This window comes from Leptonychotes weddellii, chromosome 4 (genome assembly GCF_054177405.1).
Source record: "Leptonychotes weddellii isolate Sample4059 chromosome 4, ASM5417740v2, whole genome shotgun sequence".
Classification (NCBI taxonomy): domain Eukaryota; kingdom Metazoa; phylum Chordata; class Mammalia; order Carnivora; family Phocidae; genus Leptonychotes; species Leptonychotes weddellii.
The window spans coordinates 46,004,298-46,025,100 of record NC_138372.1 but is presented as its reverse complement, the minus strand read 5'-3'; the positions used below and the strand labels follow the sequence as shown (position 1 = coordinate 46,025,100).

The window sequence follows — 20,803 nt, the reverse complement described above, 5'->3', positions numbered from 1 at the left end:
AGGGAGTCTGCTTCTCCCTCTGACCCTCCTCCCTCTCCTGCTCTCTGTCTCTCATTCTCTCTCTCTCAAATAAAAAAAAAAAAAAAAAAAAATGTTGTTACATGGGACAGGGAACCAAGGCATCACCATTCCCCTATATAGGTGGCTGCACATCAAACAGGTGATTGCTGCAAGGTATGATAAATGCTACAGTAGAGCACTCTTCCAAGGGTGCTAGTAAAACCCACACAAAGGACCTCTCAACCACGGAAGAAGTGTAAGTTTAGAGTCAAAATTTATCCCAACATAAATTTAAAATGTAGGCATGTGCAGGCAAGAACTGCTAATTCGCAGATGACATACTTTATTTGATATTGTAGACTGAAGCCAAGGGCTCTATCAGAGCTATTAAAAACCATTATGTTGATATAAATATTTATGTAAACCTTTTAAGGTCAATATAGCATTTGTACAATCTGTACTATTTAGGTGATTTTTAATTTCATACATACAATGCAGTTGACAGGGCATCTGTCTTTCAGCAGCAAAATTTCCACTATCACCTAAAACTTAAAAAGTTCCGATTTAAGTATCAATCAGTATCAACTGAAAGCAAGGCTTCCAATAAAATCTTTTAAAAAAAAAAAAAAAAAGCAAGGCTTCCAGGCTTATTATATCTTCAAAAGAGAGAGGGAAAAAATGTATTCCTCTTCTGACAAATTCTAAAGGAATTATTTCTTACTTACTAGTTCTCTAACTAGTAATTCATTTTACATTGAATTTGTTTTTCAGGATTGTCAAATTTTGTTGATCTACACATTAATAACTTGGTAATTAAAAAACTGGGATGCATATAATTATTTGTTCTATAACGAAAAGTTGCTATTCTTTAATCAAAATAACAAGTATTTCACAAATAAAAATATCCTTAATAGAAATCCAGGTTTTATTTTTCCCCTCTGTATTTTTTTTTTTTAAAGATTTTATTTATTCATGAGAGACAGAGAGAGAGAAAGAAGCAGAGGGAGAAACAGGCTCCCAAGGAGCAGGGAGCCCGATGCGGAACTCGATCCCAGGACCCTGGGATCATGACCTGAGCCGAAGGCAGACGCTTAACCATCTGAGCCACCCAGGCACCCCCCCTCTGTATTTCAAAGAGTAAATTGGGAGACATTAGAATCAAATATATTGTTAGAAGTCATAAGAAATCCGAAGTGTGCAAAATGTCAGAGCATTAGACAAATGAGAGCCCCTAGAACAAAAGGTGTCAAAGCTTTATTATTCAAATATAAGTAATAAATGAAATTTAGAAGCTTTTCAGAAAAACGATTTCCATCTCCATTTAGAACAGCTCTCAGAGCTTAATGCATGTCAGGGTTCGTGTTCTAACATTTGGACTGGCACATCATAATAGGCAAAGGAAACTCTTCTTCAATGCACAAATGAGTTGATTCATTTCTCCATCACTGCATTACAAAAGATGGGCAGTTTTTCCTTCCCAGACTCACAGAACAACTTCCATAAGTAAGCTATTCTTCCAAGCCCAGACTATGGGGTGGGGAGAGGGATAGTGGCATTAACTACCTGTGTTGTATTGCGTGGAGCACTGGGCGTTATATGCAAACAAGGAATCGTGGAACGCTACATCAAAAACTAATGATGTACTGTATGGTGACTAACATAATAAAATAAAATAAAATAAAAACTACCTGTGCCTGAAGGCCATTCGAGTGGAGAAGCAGACGAAGACGTCTTCCTTCGAATTAGGGTTAGGTGTACCACTTGCCCTGCATTTCGTAATACTTCAACAACATCCTGGTTCGCAAAACCCTGAATATTCACACCATCGACCTAAAATATTAGGAGACCCATTACACAGAGGTTTCAGGTTAGCTGCTATTTTCACTTCTGACAAGGCAGAATAAAATTAGGCCTCTATCCCCTGAAAGTCACAAGGCATTTCCTAAGCCAAGAGTCATGAAAGATGCTTCCTTAGATGGACCTGAAGGACAAAGATTCAAATGACACCAACAAACATTTGCTTCTGTGTACATCACTAAATTAAATGTGTCTATGCAGATATGTGGGTTTATGCTTCAAAAATAGTATTCAAATAAACTTTAAAATTTAACCAATTTCTACTAAATGGAGAAAGACCAGCCTGAATGGACAAAAGGTAATTACTATATTCCCCAGTATATAAAATATCTCAAATTTGTATGTACTCAAAATTACTTACTGTTAGTAGAAACATTAAAAAGACCTGGTTAATAGCTTCCTAAAATGTATATAAAACGAGTGAGTTTAAAGAACATAGAGGTGCTTGGAAGTCTTTTTTTAGGAGAATGCTAGAATATCTTTCCCATATATGTGTGTGTGTGTGTGTGTCTGTGTGTGTATATAAATATATTTTTTCCCTACCATTATGGTTAGTGACTCCTTTCTTCACACACAGTTAAAAAACAAAAGCAAACACAGAAAACAAACTTAGGACCCTGAGAGCCAAATCAATGAGATTTCACTGAACTTAAGTTTTTAAAACATTATGATATTATATAAAGCCATTCTCCTCTCATACACACTATAATCAAGATAACTTCTTTTTCCCAACTTGATTCAATTCTAAAACAAAGGGCAGTTACTTACAGCAACTATTTTGTCGTTCACTTGAATTTGGCCATTGTGGTAAGCAGCACTGCCAGGTATTACACTTTTCACATAAATCCCTGAAGCCTCCCCTGAGGTGCACAAAAACATATGGAAAAAGGAAGAAAGCTCTAATTAGACCTTGATTGCAAAATTCATATCAAGAGGTTAATTAGCTAGAGGGGCTGACTCGAGGCTTGATAAATACTATTTTGAACACAAGCAGAGAAATTGATGGGTTATTTCAAACTGTCACCACCACAAGTGACCCGAATTTGAAATGATGTGACTGATGACTATTTCTGGAAAAGCAATCAGTAACAGAAGCTTGATGAAATGCACTCTACTATGAGCTGGAATTCAGGAGAACCCAGGCAGTCTCATCCTCTTCTTTTGGGCTGTCCCCCTTCTTCCTGCTGCCTTGGAGACTTCTCACTTTTCACCAGCACTAAGACAAGAGTCTCCTACCTGGTCTTCCTGCCTACATTTAGTTCACTGCTCATGTTAGCTTCCCAGACACAGAAAAGTACACACAGTGTTTATAAAAAAAAAAAAAAAAAAAAAAGAATTTCAGCAATATTAAATAATCTTCACATTATAAAATATTTAAATACAAACAAATGGCTAAATAAAAATTACAACTATATAAAAAGCATACATGCCTATGGGCAAAGACTTAGAAGAGAAACTAGAAAATTAAAAACCGTAACTCTGGATGATTTTGTATTTTTATTCTTTCATTTCAAATGAACTTAAAATGTTGCCCATAGAAGAAAAATAAACATCAATGAATTCCTACTGCCTACATAATAAAACGTAAATTTCACAGAATCATATTCAAGGACTTCCATAATCTGCCCAAAACTTTTTTTTTTTTAACTTATCTTCCAACTGCCATCCCTCCAAGACAAAGTCCACACACGCAAGACTCTTGATATTTCACCAAAACATTAAGTACTGTCATATTATCCCTTTTCTTTTTTCTTCCTATAAACCTCATCCCTTCCACCAAAATCCTTTTTCATGCCTAGCACAAATGTCTGTGAATTCTTTATTTCGCTTCTGTCAAATGTAATCTTTCATCTGCCATATGATAGTTTGCTTATAGCTCTGCTAAGACACATATTTTATTTACCCTTAAACAATTAAGAGCTATTTTCTATTTCTCTGACTAGACTTTTCTTATATTCATTTTTCTATCCTTTCAGAACTAAGCAAAGTAACCCCCTCAAACATCCAATGAATAGAATAAAACAAAAATTACTCTGAAAGACATGTCAAATAGTATACTGAATTTTTAAATGCTCTAGTTTTTGGATTCACCATTGCCCCCCCACAAAGTCCCCAAAACTTCTTTTGAGAGAAAAGAAGTAAAATGACTCTCTTCTTTATTCAGTAACATAAACATCAAATTTTCTCAATTTTCTATTGGTTATTCATTTTCATTTTACTTGGTGTGTATATTATACTGTTAGGTTTACAAGAACACTCCAAAAACTTAATATAATAAAGGTTCATAAGCCACAAGTTTATGAACTAAGCCATGATTTTTTCTAACGTGACAGCATATTAAGACCTATTCAATATAGTTTTTTTCCCCAACATTATTATACAATCCATACTTAGCTCTTTTGGAATTCATTTAAATTCTGAACCTAATAAAGGTAGTACTTAGAAAAATCTAAAGGTTTAAAAACAGTTATTTCATTAGGCTAAAATAGCACAAGGTGGTCTGACATGAATTTCATTCAGGACTTGAATACATTAGCACTCTTAATCTTTCCACCTGCTGTAAGTATGCAAAATAATAATTTTTTTAAAAAATTAACTTTCTAATCTTGCTATTTTTAAAAAGCCAGAACAATTCATAACTCTGAATTGATGTTACTAGCAAATATTTATCAAAAGGTTTATTTTTCCTTACTCTAATGATTGTCTTATAATAAGAGAGTAACTCTTACAATAAAAGTTACCAAAGCTTTGCATGTAGGAGTTGAGGGAGTGTTATTCAGAGTTACTTGGGCCATGTATGTATTCTTACAATAGAATCCCTTTATTTGACAGGAAAATAATTCTAATTAAAGAATTTGTTTTATGTATTTTTTAGTAATTATAGTAATACTTTTTGACATTCATAGTATGAAATATATACAGTAATCCTTTTATGTTATCACATCTAAAACATCATAATATGTAACAGTCACAATATTTAAAATATATCTTAGAAAAAGAGAAGATACAATTCAAATGTTATACACTGAGTTAGGCAATTAAATGCTTTTGTTAATGACAATCAAGTCAGCTATAAAACTACTGAGGTAAAACCAATTCTCTAATCACTGAAAAGTAACTGGCTGCCACTACAGATACATGGTTTTATTGTTCAGTATTGAAATTAAAATTTGCAGATATTTAATTTTACTATCTAGAAACCTTAACATCCTTTACAATTATTTCCAAATATAAAATAGAAATGATTCATTTACCTGTATGAGCAGTTCCGATATAGCCAACAATTCTAATCCCAAGACTCTGTCCATCTTTTCTAATGAGTTCAACATCGTAAGTTTCAAAAACAGAACTGTCCTAAAAGGAAAAAACAATTTTAATTATACATAATATTTAGTTCCATAACTGAGTGTAGTCAATTTGTGCATGGTTTGTCAATTATTTTTTTAGAACCTATGGCAGAATCTTAAGATGGTCCCCATGACTTTTGATTCCGGCTGCTATTCCTGCGTTTATGTTCCATTATGTGGCAAAGGGGAGATTATCCAGGTGCATCTAATCTAATTGGGGGCCTTTCAAAAGCAGAGTTTTCTGGCTGGCAGCAGAAAAGGAAGTGAAATTGAAGCATAAAGGCTGGACTTGTGGGTTGAAAATGAGGAGGTCCTGTGAGAAGTTATACAGGGCACCTGGAGTTGCTGAGAGAGGTCCTCAGCTGACAGCCAGCAAAGGAAAGAGACTTCAGTCCTACAGCTGCAAGGAATTGTATTCTGCAGATGACTCAAATGAGCTGTCCAGATAATGAGCATCCAGATAAGAGTCCAGACAGCCCTTAATTTTGGCCATGCAGTAATCTAAGCAGAGAGCCCAGCCAAGCCCACCCAGACTTCTGACCTACACAACTGTGAACTAACAAAGCCTGTTGTTTTGAGCCACTAAGTTTGTGTTTTTTGTTTTGTTTTTTTGAGAGAAAGAGAGAGCATGCGTGAGACATGGGGCCTGATCCATGACCCTGAGATCATGACCTGAGCCAAAATCAAAAGTCAGACGCTTAACCAACTGAGCCACCCAGGCGCCCCTGTGATAATTTGTTACACAACAACAGAAAACTAATCCAGCCACTTAGAAAAAACTCAGGATAAATTTTTATCTTAAAAACAAACAAAAAAAACCAGAAACAACAACAAAAACAACCAAATATAAAGAAACATTGAGAAACAAATGGTAAGAATTAGTGTGAATAATAATTATTGGGACCAAAAAATATCAAACTAAAACTTACTTTCATTACTTGCCTTCTATTTTTAAGATTTTATTTATTTATTTGACAGAGAGACACAGCGAAGAGAGGGAACACAAGCAGGGGGAGAGGGAGAGGGAGAAGCAGGCTTCCCGCTGAGCAGGGGGCCCAATCCCAGGACCCAGGGACCACGACCCGAGCCGAAGGCAGACACTTAATGACTGAGCCACCGAGGCGCCCCTAAAATACTTCTTTAAAAGGATTAAGTGTCTAAAAACAGGATTCGATTCAAAACACTAACATTAGAAGGGAAACAGCTGATTGCATCAAATTCTTACTTATCACCCAGCTACACTGGTCCCCACTGCTGAATTGAAGGCTCCAGAGAGCTAGAGTAATGGAGGGGAAGAGAGTGGCTATAACCACTTTGGAGAGGAAAACAAAAATGATGTTAACATCTCAGACAGAAAGCTTCCACTCATAAGGTGCCAAGTAGGGAGAGGCAAACAACGTTCTAGAATCGGCCCTCGAACGTACATGAATGATGGTCTTCCACCTCTTCCTGCCAAAGTCACTTCTTTCTTCTTCCCTCTGCCCCTCCTTTTAAAAGCTATTTCTTTCCTTTTGCTTTATTACCCCTTGCTTCAGAGCCTGTAAGATGGCTGGAAAGATCTTGGAATGGACCAGAAAGATCTGAATTCAAATCCCAGCTTTGCAACTGATGCACTATTATGACTTTTTTTTTTTTTTTAATCAAGACCTAAGCTGACTGAGATCAAGAATCGGATGCCTAGGTGCGCCTGGGTGGCTCAGTTGGTTGGGCAGCTGCCTTTGGCTCAGATCATGATCCCAGGGTCCTGGGATTGAGCCCCATGTCAGGCTCCCTGCTCAGTGGACAGCCTGCTTCTCCCTCTACTGCTCCCCCTGCTTGTGTGCGCTCTCTCTCTCTGTAAAATAGATAAATAAAATCTAAAAAAAAAAAAAAAGTCAGATGCCTAACTGACTAAGCCACCAGGTATCCCTCACTTTATGACTTTTAAATGAGTAATTTGGATTTGAGTTCCTTCATCTAATATGATCTTATCTTGATGAAAGGATAAGGCCTATCTTGCAGAATTCCTGTGAGGATTTCAGATGACCTTGACAATTCTAGGTGTTTGATAATAGCAATGATTATTGTTATATCATAATGATTATAATAGATATTATGTATTTCCTTTGTTCATTCTGTTCCTATGTAATTTATACATTGACCAGTATTAGTTTCCCCTCCAACACGTGAATGTCTCCTCACCACTCTAATGAAATAGAAATGGCAAGTACTGGGGTGCCTGGCTGACTCGATCGGTAGAGCATGCGACTCTTGATCTTGGGGTCATGAGTTTAAGCCCCACACTGGTCATAGAGCTTACTTTAAAATAAATTTTTTAAAAGCCCTTATTTAAAAAAAAAAAAGAAATGGCAAACATTTTCCAATTTACAGATGAGTAGCTGAAGTGCAGGGAGGTTGGATGACTTAAGGCTGAGAAACAGCAAAAAAGGAAATCAAATTTGTCTAATGTCTCTAAACTGGGTTCTCTGCTTCACTGGTGAGCACAGAGGCACTACTCTGAGTCAAAGGCACTTCTAATCTGGCAGGGTCTCACACCCAGTATTTAAGGTGAAAGAATGGTTTGCATACTCACAGCACTAGGGCTCCTGTGAGCTACAGCAGGCAGGGCAACAGGTAAGGCTGCAGGGGTGGGAGGGGTTACAGAAATTGCACCAACTGGGTCTCTTGCAACAAGCATCCGGACTGAGTTTCCACAGTTCCTTAGCACTTGCGCAACTTGCTCGCTGGTCATTCCCTGCACATCTGTGCCACCAATCTTCAAGATGTGGTCCCCTGTCTGGAGTCTTCCATCCTTTAGTTGAAGAACAAAACAAAATTATTCCAAGAAATCAATGATCTAACTGCACTGGCTAATAACCAATTCATTGGACTTTCAATTCTGACACAATGGCTGACAGAGAATATAATATGCTAAATAAAACAACAGTTTTAATGAATGCTGAACTGGCAACAGAGAAAAGGAAATCTTTGCCAAAAAAAAAAAAAGATGGGGCGGAGGATGTGTTCAAAAGGAGAACAGTAACTAGAATTCTAAAATGGGTATTTGGTTGAGGGCATCACTTCATGCCTAGTGGCCTAGAGCCAAGGTATTCATGGCCACAAAGGTAAGGAAGAGATCAGAAAACCCTGGGCCTCAAGAAGGGAAGGAGGTTGGATCTGAGACCTCCGGCATCAAGCTAGGAACTCTGAAGGCCAACAAACTCCGTGGCACGTTAAAGGATCAGCAAGATGTCAGTGTGGCTGGAAGAGGATGAGCAAAGAGAAGAGTATTCAGGAGGAGATGGGAGCATTAACTGGAGGTCAGCAGTGCAGAGTCAGTGGGAAGGGAAGTCACTGAAGGGTTCTGAACAGAGAAGGGACATTATCGAACTTACTTTCACCAAGATCCCTCAAGCTTCTGTCCTGAAAAGAGACTACAGGACAGGAAGCAACAGAAGCAGAGATACCAGTCAGGAAGCTAAAACAACTGTGGACTAGGTTAGCAGTTGTGAGAAGGAGACTCTAGATGTTTTCTTAATGAACTCTCACAGGCTCTACTGATAGCTTCTACATGAGGTGGGAAAGGGAAAAAAGACTCAAAACTCCAAGTTTTTAGGCCAAGCAGTGGGTAGACAGCGCTATTAATTGAGAGAAAGAGGCCTGCAGAGGAATGGATGGGTGGGAGTAGAGATCAGGAGTTCAGTTTTAGAGATATTCAGTCTGAGATCCTATTAGACATGCAAGTGGAAATGTCAAATATGCAGCTGGATATACAGATGTGGAGTTCAGGAGAGAAGTCCAGACCACATATTTAAATTTAGGAGTCATTAGCATATATAACATATTTAAAGTCAGGATTCTGGGAGAATTTAGAGAAAGGATACATAATGTTCCATTTCTTAAGCTGGAGATATCTACATGGGTAATTATTGTTGTTGTTGTTGTTATTTAAAATGTTTTATTTCTTAAACTAAGTGATACATACATTGGTGATTGTCATTATTTAAAATGTGCACAGCCATTATACATACTTTTTTATATACTTTTAAATGTGTATATTTCATACCCAGAAAAGTTTAAAACATAATATATCAAAAAGTACATCAGTTCAAAATGTTTAACATTTCCCTTCTACCTCCATTTGTCAAATTCTTGAAACAGCGGATCCATCTACATTTTGTTTCATCAGAAATTTTGAATTCTCTTTACTTACCTTTACCAAGTAAAGTTACCAAGATGTAAACATAGCTGTCTACAAAAGATTATATCTGCCTAGCACTTTACAGGTCAAAAATCACTTTTTATATATCATCTCATTTAGACAGGGACAACTTTAAAATGAGCAAATGGGATTCAGACAGGTTGACTGACTTGACCAAGGTCACAAAGCTGCTGAAGAGCAGTTCTCATTTAGTCCTTTCTCTTACACTTTGATACCTCCAGAATGACAGTAGTGGACAATAAACTTACTGTTTTCCTATTCTCCAAGAAACTGCCTATTACCATCAAAACGCTTAAATAAAATGAAGAGGAAAAGTAGGTATTTTGCAGCTGGGAGAGAAGGACAGCCTGAGAATAGAGCAAGGACCATCGGGCTTGTACAGTGCTAGGTTTCCAATTCCTGGCTACAGGAGGCACCATCAATAAGGCATAGATGAAATTCAGAAGGAAAAAGTAAAAATAAAAAATAAACATAAACATAAAGCCTTAAGACTAAAAAGTCTATTCTCCATCCTTCCTTTTCCCCAATTTTGCAGGAACCTGAATAAAGGTAGGTATTAGATCCTAGTATGGAGTAAAAAGCTATGGGCTTTGTTGTGAGGTCTGCAGAAGGCCCTAGAAGCTAATGGAGGGGGAGAAGAGGAGGAAAACAAATGCAATTCAATTCAGAAAACATTTGCAAAGACTCAGAGAAAAGACAGATGAAAGAGGAAATAAGAATTAGTGGATTTCTACTTTAAGCACTGGTAATTTGATATTGTATCAATGCAACAACCTGAAATAAAACAAGTAACTCCTCAAGAGAAAGTCAGTGGTCATGATGAAAAACACTGGTAAAGCGGCCTCTGTAAATCAAACCATCCTTGGCCTGACCAAAGAATAAAGAATATGTCAAGTAAGTGAACTTGGCTTGGCCAAAGAATGCCACTTCACCGTAAGTCCATATTTAGTCACCTCTAGGTACAATTTTTTTTTCCTATTTTACCTCAATTCAAAATGATGTAATTTGCATCTGTCACTGAAAGTCAAACATTTTCTTCTTCCAGAAAAACAGGTGTTCTGAGGAATTCATAAGTGCAAACACAATCAGTCAGATTGACAGGAAAGACACCAAAATGACAGCTACCTTGTTTAAGTCCAGCAGCCCCAAACACTGCATTTTACTGATATTTTTTGATTGACATTCTCCTTCCATAACCTGTCTACTGTGCAAGTAAATTAAAACTCATAGAGCTCCTTTAGTTCTTTAACAGAAATCATAAATCAATGATAACCAATAAACAGCTAGGCCAAGATGCAAAGATACAGCATGCTAATCAAACATTCAAATATAAAGGTTTATTAACCCATAGGTTCTTTCAAAAGAGAAAAATAATTAGGCATATAGCCTAAGATAGTATGGAAGGCACAAAAATTAAAACAGCTGATGTGATAGAGTACCCCACATTACAGTGAAAAGACCAGAAGTATCATTTATTCACTTTAAAAAAAAAAAAAAAAGAGGGGCGCCTGGGTGGCTCAGTCATTAAGCGTCTGCCTTCGGCTCAGGTCATGATCCCAGGGTCCTGGGATCGAGCCCCACATCGGGCTCCCTGCTCAGCAGGGAGTCTACTTCTCCCTCTCCCACTCCCCCTGCTTGTGTTCCCTCTCTCGCTGTATCTCTCTCTGTCAAATAAATAAATAAAATCTTTAAAAAAAAAAAAAAAAGATAAAATACTTTAATCCAAGTTAGCAGGTATAGGATAAAAAATATATTAGTTTGCATTTTAAATTCCCTGATAGGCAGTTTGGAGGATAATTTCAATTCAAAAAAATATTTGAGGGGCACCTGTATGGCTCAGTGAGTAGAGCATGCGACTCCTGATGTAAGGGTCGTGAGTTCAAGCCCCACACTGGGCATGGAGCCTACTTTAAAACAATAATAAAAAATTTTTTTAAATATACTTTAATAAATAATAAAATATTTGAAAACCTAAAGGAATTTAGGCTTGAGCTGCAAAATAAATCAAATTTGTTTCTTTGAAAACTAGAACACAGAAAATAAAATTATTATTAGGTTTGATTCCAGGCCAGTTCTATCATTGGTCTTTAATCAAAAGGCAACATAACATAGGCAGAAAATAGCAACTCTATAAACACTCTTTTCCTCAAAGAATTAAAGATACTACATCTCTGGTTTCTCTTCAGATCGCATAAATCTTTCGCCTTTTACTAAAGATACTACATCTAAAAACATCTATCCCATTTTCCTCAAATTCCCAGAGCCCTCATCAACTGATTTTTAATGATAAGGAAAAGATCTGTTTATAGATTCACTCAAAGCAAAATTTTCTTGGGAATAATCAACTATTCAGTGGCCTCAAGCTGGGCCTTGCTTATTCTAGACTAAAAATTCCTCATAGTACACACCCACCCTCCAATCTCTGCTTGGTTACATTCCTTCTTGGTATGAAAGATTACTGGATAGTTAACATGACTCATAATTGCCTAATACCAAAAGGTCAGTAATTCATCACCACTTTTAAATAGACTGCATTGTTATAGTTACCTTCCAGGGAAAATGGGTTCACTTAGTGTACCTGATTCCCCTAGAATTTCTCCAGACCACAAGAAAGATACTTCTGTCAAACGAAGTTTTACACTACCCATTTTCAATTAAAAACAAAAACAAACTTCTGAACAGAATTCTCAAAAGATGTATGTTTAAGGTACTGTGATTTTTGGAGACTAAGGTTACAGGTAGATATGGGCTTACAGACTTAATAGATTTTAAGATTGATGTATTATGTATTATAGGTTATAGATTTAGAATATAGATTATAAAGCTCCCCTTACACGATACCATGTAATTTTCCTATCCATGGAATAGGCCCTGATTGCATTTACTGACTGGTCATTGTAACTAAATCTCAACAAGAGTTTTTTTTTTAAGATTTTATTTGACAGAGAGAGAGAGCGAGAGAGGGAACACAAGCAGGGGGAGTGGGAGAGGGAGAAGCAGGCTTCCTGCTGAGCAGGGAGCCTGATGCGGGGCTCGATCCCAGGACTCTGGGATCATGACCTGAGCCGAAGGCAGACGCTTAACGACTGAGCCACCCAGACACCCTCAACGTGTTTCTTAAAAAGCTCATATGAATCACTATTTTTCAATTTCGTTTACTTTGTAACATTAGAGGCAGTAGACAGCAGAAGGACAAGTACAGGCTTTGGAGACAGACACACCCAAGTTCAAATCCTGGCTCTATTTTGATCAAGCTATAGAGCCAAAGGTTGGTTACTTATTCTCCCTAAATCTCAGATACCTCTTAAGCAAAATGGGAATGAATCCCTCTCCATTGATTTGTGAGCATTAAACTCAATTACTATATGTAAAGTCTTTAGCTGAATGCCTTGCTTATAGCAAATCATCAAATGCATCCATTTCTGACGTCCCTTTAGGCTACAGTGACCTCAGTCAGGTGTTCTTAGGCATACTCCCTCAACTGTACCCATCTTTTAACTGTATATAATATCTGTAAACACAAAAGGAAATATAGAGGGCTGTTTCATGAAACTCTTCTAAATAAGAAATACAGACTTCCTTCTCTAACTTTCTATCACCTCATTCTATATTCTTTGAATAAAGATTGATTAACCCCATTAGCTGAACATAGGTATCACTTTATGATCAATCTAAGACATCTATATTCCCTTATCATAAAGATTGCCATAGTCAAAAGTGAGCATTAACATTCAAAACATGAATACATTTTAATTAAAAGCAGTAATTCCCTTTCATTCTTTTAAAGCTATGATCAGCCTACATGAGCAACAACTTGTAAAGGCTCAGCAACAATGCACAGAGCCAGTTCAAGAGATCTTATTGGCCATTAGCTGAGATGAGAAGAGAGAGGGGATGGCTCTGTCTCTTATGTTTAGGCCTTGCCATATTCCCTACAGGAAAAAGACAATAGTTCTCTTGCTTCTAGAGCTGGCTATTATCTGATAAGCTTAGACCAACCCTGGACAAGTATACATCTGGAAAAGAAAAACATTGGGATCAATTTCATATAAATAGATTTAAGCAGTAAAAGACAGGCTTCAGAGTCAGACAGATGTGGACTCAATCTTGACTTTGTCATTTTCTAGTTGAGTAGCCCTGGGCAATTTCTTAACAGTTTCCATAACTCTAATTTGAAAATAAAATTTATGACTGTTTTAAGGATTACATGAGAATAATGTATATTAGGCAGATAACAATGTCTGGTATAAACATTTGCTTCTGCATCATAACTGATAGGCATATCCCAACCCCCTCCTTGATGACCTGAAATAGTGACATTCCCTTCCAGTAAAGGCTGAAAATCAGACCTGGGCCTTTCCCAACACTGTCTCAATGGGATTAATTTGGGAAACTGCACATCATATTCTCCTTGTGACAATTCTTAATGCACATTAGGATATTAAAGCTCAGAAAATTCTTACAGTAAAAAAGTCTATTTGATTTTGTTTAACTTGGTGTTTTCTAAATTTATCTGACCCTTTGTTTTTCACAGTAACTACTCCACTCGGCATCTTGAAAAATGCTACTCCAGCAAACAAGCTTATGAAAATTGCTAATGGGGGGAAGGGAATGTGGGAAAAGATATCAAAATACTCCACAATACCTCATTCTTTTTCAGGTTACAAAATATTTCCAAAAAACCCTTAAGAATATGTTTTCTGCCACAGATGTGTTTTGAAGATCCATAAAATGACAATTCTCAGCCTTACTGGTCTCAGAAATCCTTCACACTCTTAATTATTGAGGATAGAGAAATGGGCATTACAAAGACGCACAGGAAACTTGTGGGTGATGGATATGTTCATTTTCTTCATTGAGGAGATAGATGGTATGATGGTTAAAGTTTATGTGTTACCTTGGCTAGGCTATGGTACCCAGTTTTTTGGTGAAACACTAGTCTAGATGTTACTGTGAAGTTATTTTGCAGATATGATTAACATCTACAATTGGCTGACTTTAAGAACATTACCCTTGATAACATAGGTGGGGTGGAGAGGGGCTCCATCAAATCAGTTGAAGACTTTAGGAGCAAAAACTGAGATTTCCTTGAGAAAAAGGAATTCTGCCTTAAGATGGTAACAGATAGGAAACAGAGTTTCCTAAGAAATTTTGCCAACTAGCCCTACAAATTTTTAAGTCCAGACTGCAATATCAACTCTTGCCTGAGTTTCTACTATGCTACCCTGCCCTACACATTTCGACTTGCCGGTAAACATATGTCAAATTTATTGAACTGTATACTTTACCTATGTACGGTTTATTGTATATCAATTATATCTCAAAAATTACTGAGAATCTCAAAGAGCTTTTGTTTATGTGGTTCTCTGTATCTACTGAATTAGAAAATGGCACAGGGGTGCCTGTGTGGCTCAGATGATTGGGTATCTGCCTTCAGCTCAGGTCATGATCTCTAGGTCCTGGGATGGAGCCCCGCCTCAGGCTCCCTGCTCAGCGGGGAGTCTGCTTCTCCCTCTCCCTCTGCCTCTCCCCCTGCTTGTGCTCTTTCTCCCTCTCAAATGAATAAAATCTTAAAAAAAAAAAAATAGAGAAATTTTTAAAATATTTAATGCATATAATATACTAATATATATTTCCATATATTGATGCATACACTTTTCATTTTGAAAATAAAAGCTATATTTTTCGGGGCGCCTGGGTGGCTCAGTTGGTTAAGCGACTGCCTTCAGCTCAGGTCATGATCCTGGAGTCCCGGGATCAAGTCCCGCATCGGGCTCCCTGCTCGGCAGGGAGTCTGCTTCTCCCTCTGACCCTCCTCCCTCTCATGCTCTCTGTCTCTCATTCTCTCTGTCTCAAATAAATAAAATCTTTAAAAAAAAAAAAAAAAAAGCTATATTTTCTACAACAAAATGGTGAGAAGAGTGGTACTTTTGAGTATTTTTGGAAATCTCTAATATCTGGCTTAAAAGAAGACAACTGGTTTTGCACACCTGCTTTAGCATTCAGTACATTGCAATATGTTGTTTTGGCTGAAGTATATAAAGAAAATATGGCCTCAATTAGATAGTTGGAAAATGGTGGAGTATTTTAATAGCCCTTCGAGTCCATTCTTCTTTGATAACACACCAAAACTTGACAATTTGTGGTTTCTTAAAGATCAGTGGCAATATGGAATCTGCAACTTCATCAACAAACTTTCAAATACTGTTTCATTTAAATCTATTGATCAGTACTGAATCCTGAATGGACCTTTTACCTATACATTGTCATATCACACATTGGTCTTCAGAAAATACTGACATACAGACTCATGCAGATCTTCCAAATATTGACATATTTCATTATACAATATTTTTAAAATCACATTAATATCAGCAATAATCTAATCAGAATAGTCTTTAAATACTGGAAAATGTCAAGCTCATGGTAAAACACAACTTTTCCAGAATTCTAATTTTTGCTTCAAAGTTCAAATTTTATCATCACCCACAAACACTGTCAGTTGTTTTCCTTGAAGTGACAGGCTTGCTTCATTCATTTTCAAAGAAATGTCTGCCAAGCACCCAAGTCTGAAAACCATAATTTTTCTGTCAATTATTCTTTCAAAAATAAAAATACTATTCCAGATTGGTGGTTGCCAGAAGTTGCGGGGGAGGGGGTAGCAGGTAGGCAAAATGTGTGAAAATGGTCAAAAGGTACAAACTTACATTTATAAAATAACTAAGTCATTGGGATATAATGTACAATGTGGTGACCACAGTTAACAATACTGTATTGTACATATGAAAGTTGCTAAGACAGAAGATCTTAGAAGTTCTCATCACAAGAAAAAAATGTAACTGTTATGATGGATATTAACTAGACTACTGTGGTGGTCACTTCACAGTATAAAACATCAAATCATGTTGTATGGCTGAAATTCATAACATATGAATGAGAGCAAAAAATTTAAAAATTTTTAAATGTTTTCCATATTAAAAAAGTGGCTAGTTTGTCTCACAAATATTTTTTTAAAGATTTTATTTATTTGAGAGAGAGAGAGATTACAAGCAGGGGAGAGCAGTAGAGGAAGAAGCAGACTCCCTGCTGAGCAGGGAGCCCAATGTGGGACTTGATCCCAGGGCCCTAGGATCATGACCTGAGCTGAAGGCACATGTTTAACCAACTGAGCCACCCAGGCGCTGTGTCTCACAAATATTTTTCTCAAACCAACCATCATAATTCAGTATGTGGCAGAAGTACTGTATGGTATGTCCCATTTTGTTACATAATATTAAAAAGACATGCAGTTAAATTTCAAAATTTGCTAGAAATAATTTTTTGCTGCACTTTCTTAAGACTGACTTTTTTTTTTTTCTTTTTTTTTCTCTTTCCCCACAATGGAGAAGAATGCAGTGACCACTAGCATGGTTTGATGCCACTTCCTTGTTTTAATCCCACAGACCCCCTACAAGAGTCTCAGGGATCCCCACAAAGCAAACTCTGAGAGCAGCTTCTCTAAATACAAGTGGAGGCTAAAAATAGGAATATTAGCAGCTCCACAGTGTGTGTAAGATGGAACAATCTTGAAAAGAAATGGGGTGCTGAGGAATTTATCTCAAAGCTGCATTTGCAAGGCAAGTTCATTTTTACTTATACTTACCAGAAGGGATATATTTGTAGGTAACTGAACATCAATTACTGAAATTTACATATTATTCTGGTTATCATGGACAGTTCACATACTATGGGCTCACTATTAAGTGGCATCATAACCAAATTTCTGAACGAAAACTACATGCAATGTTTAACATTTTCTTCAATGTAAAACTAAACAGAAATAGTTTATAAGTTTTACTTATTTATTTTTTAATTTTATTTATTTGACATAGAGACAGAGAAGGAACACAAGCAGGGGGAGTAGGAGAGGGAGAAGCAGGCCTCCTGCTGAGCAGGGAGCCCGATGCGGGGCTCAATTCCAAGACCCTGGGATCATGAACTGAGCTGAAGGCAGACACTTAACCGTCTGAGCCACCCAGGCACCCCAGTTCATAAGTTTTAAAACAGCCCACTTTCAGGGGCATCTGGCTGGCTCAGTCAGTGGACCATGTGACTCTTGATCTCAGGGTTATAAATTCAAGCCCCATGGTAGGCATGGAGCCTAGTTTAAAAAAAAAAGAAAAAAGAAAAAAAGCCCACTTTCAGTTTAAACTGCTAAATAATGAAGTGTAGCCATTTGGCTTATAATGTGAGAAAACTGTAATTCAAGTGAAGTTTACCACATACAATATTAGGACAAATGTTTATAATCACTGTACCTTCTGAGTTTAGCATTTAGGTCCTTGAAAAATACATTGGGAGAGAATACAGACATTCAAAATACAATACCTATTAACAACTCAACAAAAAAATACTGTCCTCTGATGGAATCAAGAAGACTGTCAACCTGTTGAATCTCAGATCTGTACCTCTGAAACAAATAATGCAATATATGTTAAGAAAAAAAAGAAGAAGAAGAAGGTAGCAGGAGGGGAAGAATGAAGCGGGGGAAATCGGAGGAGTAGACGAACCACGAGAGAGATGGACTCTGAAAAACAAACTGAGGGTTCTAGAGGGGAGGGGGGTGGGAGGATGGGTTAGCCTGGTGGTGGGTATTGAGGAGGGCACATTCTGCATGGAGCACTGGGTGTTATGCACAAACAATGAATCATGGAACACTACATCTAAAACTAATGATGTAATGTATGGGGATTAACATAAGAATAAAAAAAAAAAAGAGAGAAGACTGTCAACCACAAGCCAAAAAAAAAAAAAAAGTTGACTTAGGAAATGTTTCAAATAAAGCCAAGTGAGTGTGTATTAACATTCATGGGAATAAAAATTTTTTTAGCAATATTTAAATTCTAATTATGGAATCATATATCCTAGTAACCCATGTTATAAAATTACATTTCAAACCATACAACTTAAACTGTATGACACCAAAATGAGAACGAGTCAACTTACTCGATCTGCTAATCCTCCAGGAACGATCGTCCTCACAACCACACCACTTGATTTTCCTCCAACTATTCCAAAACCTAATCCAGAGCCATCATTAATGAGCTCAACATCTTCAATATGGCCCCAATGAACCTACAAATTAATGGCAAAAAAAGCGAAGGTTAGTGAAACACAGATACTTAGCTTTCCAATACAATAATAAGTAAAAGATATACCACAAATTGAACATGCCTACAAGTAATCAGGGCAACTTTCTAGAGGCTAGGAGATATGTAACGATGATCAGATGGTCCCCGCCCTTGAAAATCTTATAATCCAGTAGAAAGATAATCTAAAACACAAATAATTAAAATATGAGGCAGAATACTGAATCATAAGATACATAGCTCGAAGAGGATAGAGACATGTTGCCTTATTCTCCAGTCTGTACCCAATATCTACCACAATGTCCAGCACACAGGAGGAACCAATAAATATGTGTTTACCTGAATTGGAAGAGAATCACAGACTATTATAAAGATGCAGGAGTGGGGGACCAGGGGCAGATATAAGAGGTTGAATCCAATGAAGAATTACGGAAAGCTTCGAGGAAAAGGTCGCATTTTAATTGCAGTATGGGGAGGAAAAAAAAAAAACCACATTCGAGCAAAAGGGAAATGTAAGAGCAAAGCAGGGCCAAGTAACAGAATGGGTCAAAGATATGGTCAAAAGATTGGATTTACTTGGGCGCCTGGGTGGCTCAGTCGGTTAAGCGACTGCCTTCGGCTCAGGTCATGATCCTGGAGTCCCGGGATCGAGTCCCGCATCGGGCTCCCTGCTCGGCGGGGGGTCTGCTTCTCCCTCTCCCGCTCCCCCCTCATGTGGTCTCTCACTCTCTCTCTCTCAAATAAATAAATAAATAAAATCTTTAAAAAAAAAAAAAGATTGGATTTACTTAACTGGATAAGCAAAAGGAATAACTGAAGGTTTTAAAAAAAGGAAGGACAGGGATGCCTGGGTGGCTCAGTCGGTTAAGTGTCTGCCTTTGGCTCAGGTCATGACTCCAGGGTTCTGGGATGGAGTCCCGCATCGGGCTCCTTGCTCAGTGGGGAGCCTGCTTCTCCCTCTGCCTGTCACTCCCCCTGCTTGTGCTCGCTCTCTCTGACAATTAAATAAAATCTTTAAAAAAAAAAAAAAAAAAGAAGAAGAAGGACAGGAACAAAGCAGTGGTTTAGGAAGATTAATCTGACAGCAATATGAAGGATGAAATGCTGAGGACACAAGGTAAAGAGACTAATTAAGCAGGTTCTTATGTGGGAGAGGTAAGGTAGGCCCCACTGAAGACACAGCAATAGGACTATATGAATCAAACTGAGAGACGTTAAGCATTTTGCCTCTAACTAGTAGGCTTCCATCATAAATATGCATTAGGGGTGCCTGGGTGGCTCAGGTGGTTAAGCATCCAACTCTAGATTTCAGCTCAAGTCATGATCTCAGGGTGGTGAAATTAAGCCTCTGGCTCTACATTCAGAGGGGACTCTGCTTAAGATTCTCTCTCTCCCTCTGCCCCTTCTCCCACATGCACTCTCCCCCAAATAAATTAATCTTAAAAAAAAAAAGTTCATTAAATTTACATATCTAACCACAGAATAAAATCCGCCATCTCAAGCTCAACAGTTTTACAATTATACTAAGTTGGACAGTTACTATGCAAGGTTAAAATACCAGGAATATTAGGATATGTAATAAATTCAGGTCTAAAACAATATCTAGTATCTGGGAAGTAACAAATTTGCTAAAATATGCCTGAATTAATGATCACAACTAATATTCAGAGTGTATATTTTGCACTAGGCACTGTGCTTAGCTCTTCACATGCATTCTCATGTAATCCGCATATTATCTCTGTGATGTGGATGCTGTTATTAGTTCCAAGGAAGAAAAGAAACTGAGGGTTGGAGGAGTCAAGGAACCTTCCTGATATGACACAGCTAGGAAGTGGCAGAACTGGACTTGAACCCATCTTAGCCTGGCTCCAGAGCCCTTGTTCTTAACCACTATGCAAAGCATTTTCTCACTTTGTTCATTGTATTTATTATGTAAATTGTGCTGTATAAATATCACTGATTACAAAAGGGAAAATGTCTATACGTTAATTTGTGTTGTGACCTTGTACTGTACCTGGATGGTCTATTGTTTCTTTTGTCCCAATGAATGAAAATTAATCAGCTAGCACTTAGTGTTATAAGAAAGTAAGATTTATTAACTTGCATTCTGAAGATGGAGGCCAAAATCTGTAAAACCTTATAAACCAAGTTGAAAGATTCCCAAAAGACACATATGCTTTTATTCTTATTTTAAACTGCTCAGTATACATGCTTACATGAAAAGGAAACCTATAATTTTGCAGTGTCAATAATCTAGTCATAAATACCCA

The 20,803-nt window shown here is 37.3% G+C and overlaps 1 protein-coding gene across 1 annotated transcript in view; it reads right to left on the bottom strand.

The window, feature by feature from the left end:
* Positions 1–20,803, bottom strand: part of PATJ (PATJ crumbs cell polarity complex component) — a 332,644-nt gene that overhangs the window by 286,983 nt on the left and 24,858 nt on the right. Inside the window, exons 7-11 of the mRNA XM_081816865.1 lie at positions 18,391–18,519; positions 7,777–7,995; positions 5,112–5,211; positions 2,626–2,717; positions 1,689–1,830 (exon numbers count right to left, since the gene is read on the bottom strand). Of these exons, the coding sequence (XP_081672991.1) occupies positions 1,689–1,830; positions 2,626–2,717; positions 5,112–5,211; positions 7,777–7,995; positions 18,391–18,519 (682 nt within the window). The remainder of the gene's footprint in view (positions 1–1,688; positions 1,831–2,625; positions 2,718–5,111; positions 5,212–7,776; positions 7,996–18,390; positions 18,520–20,803) is intronic.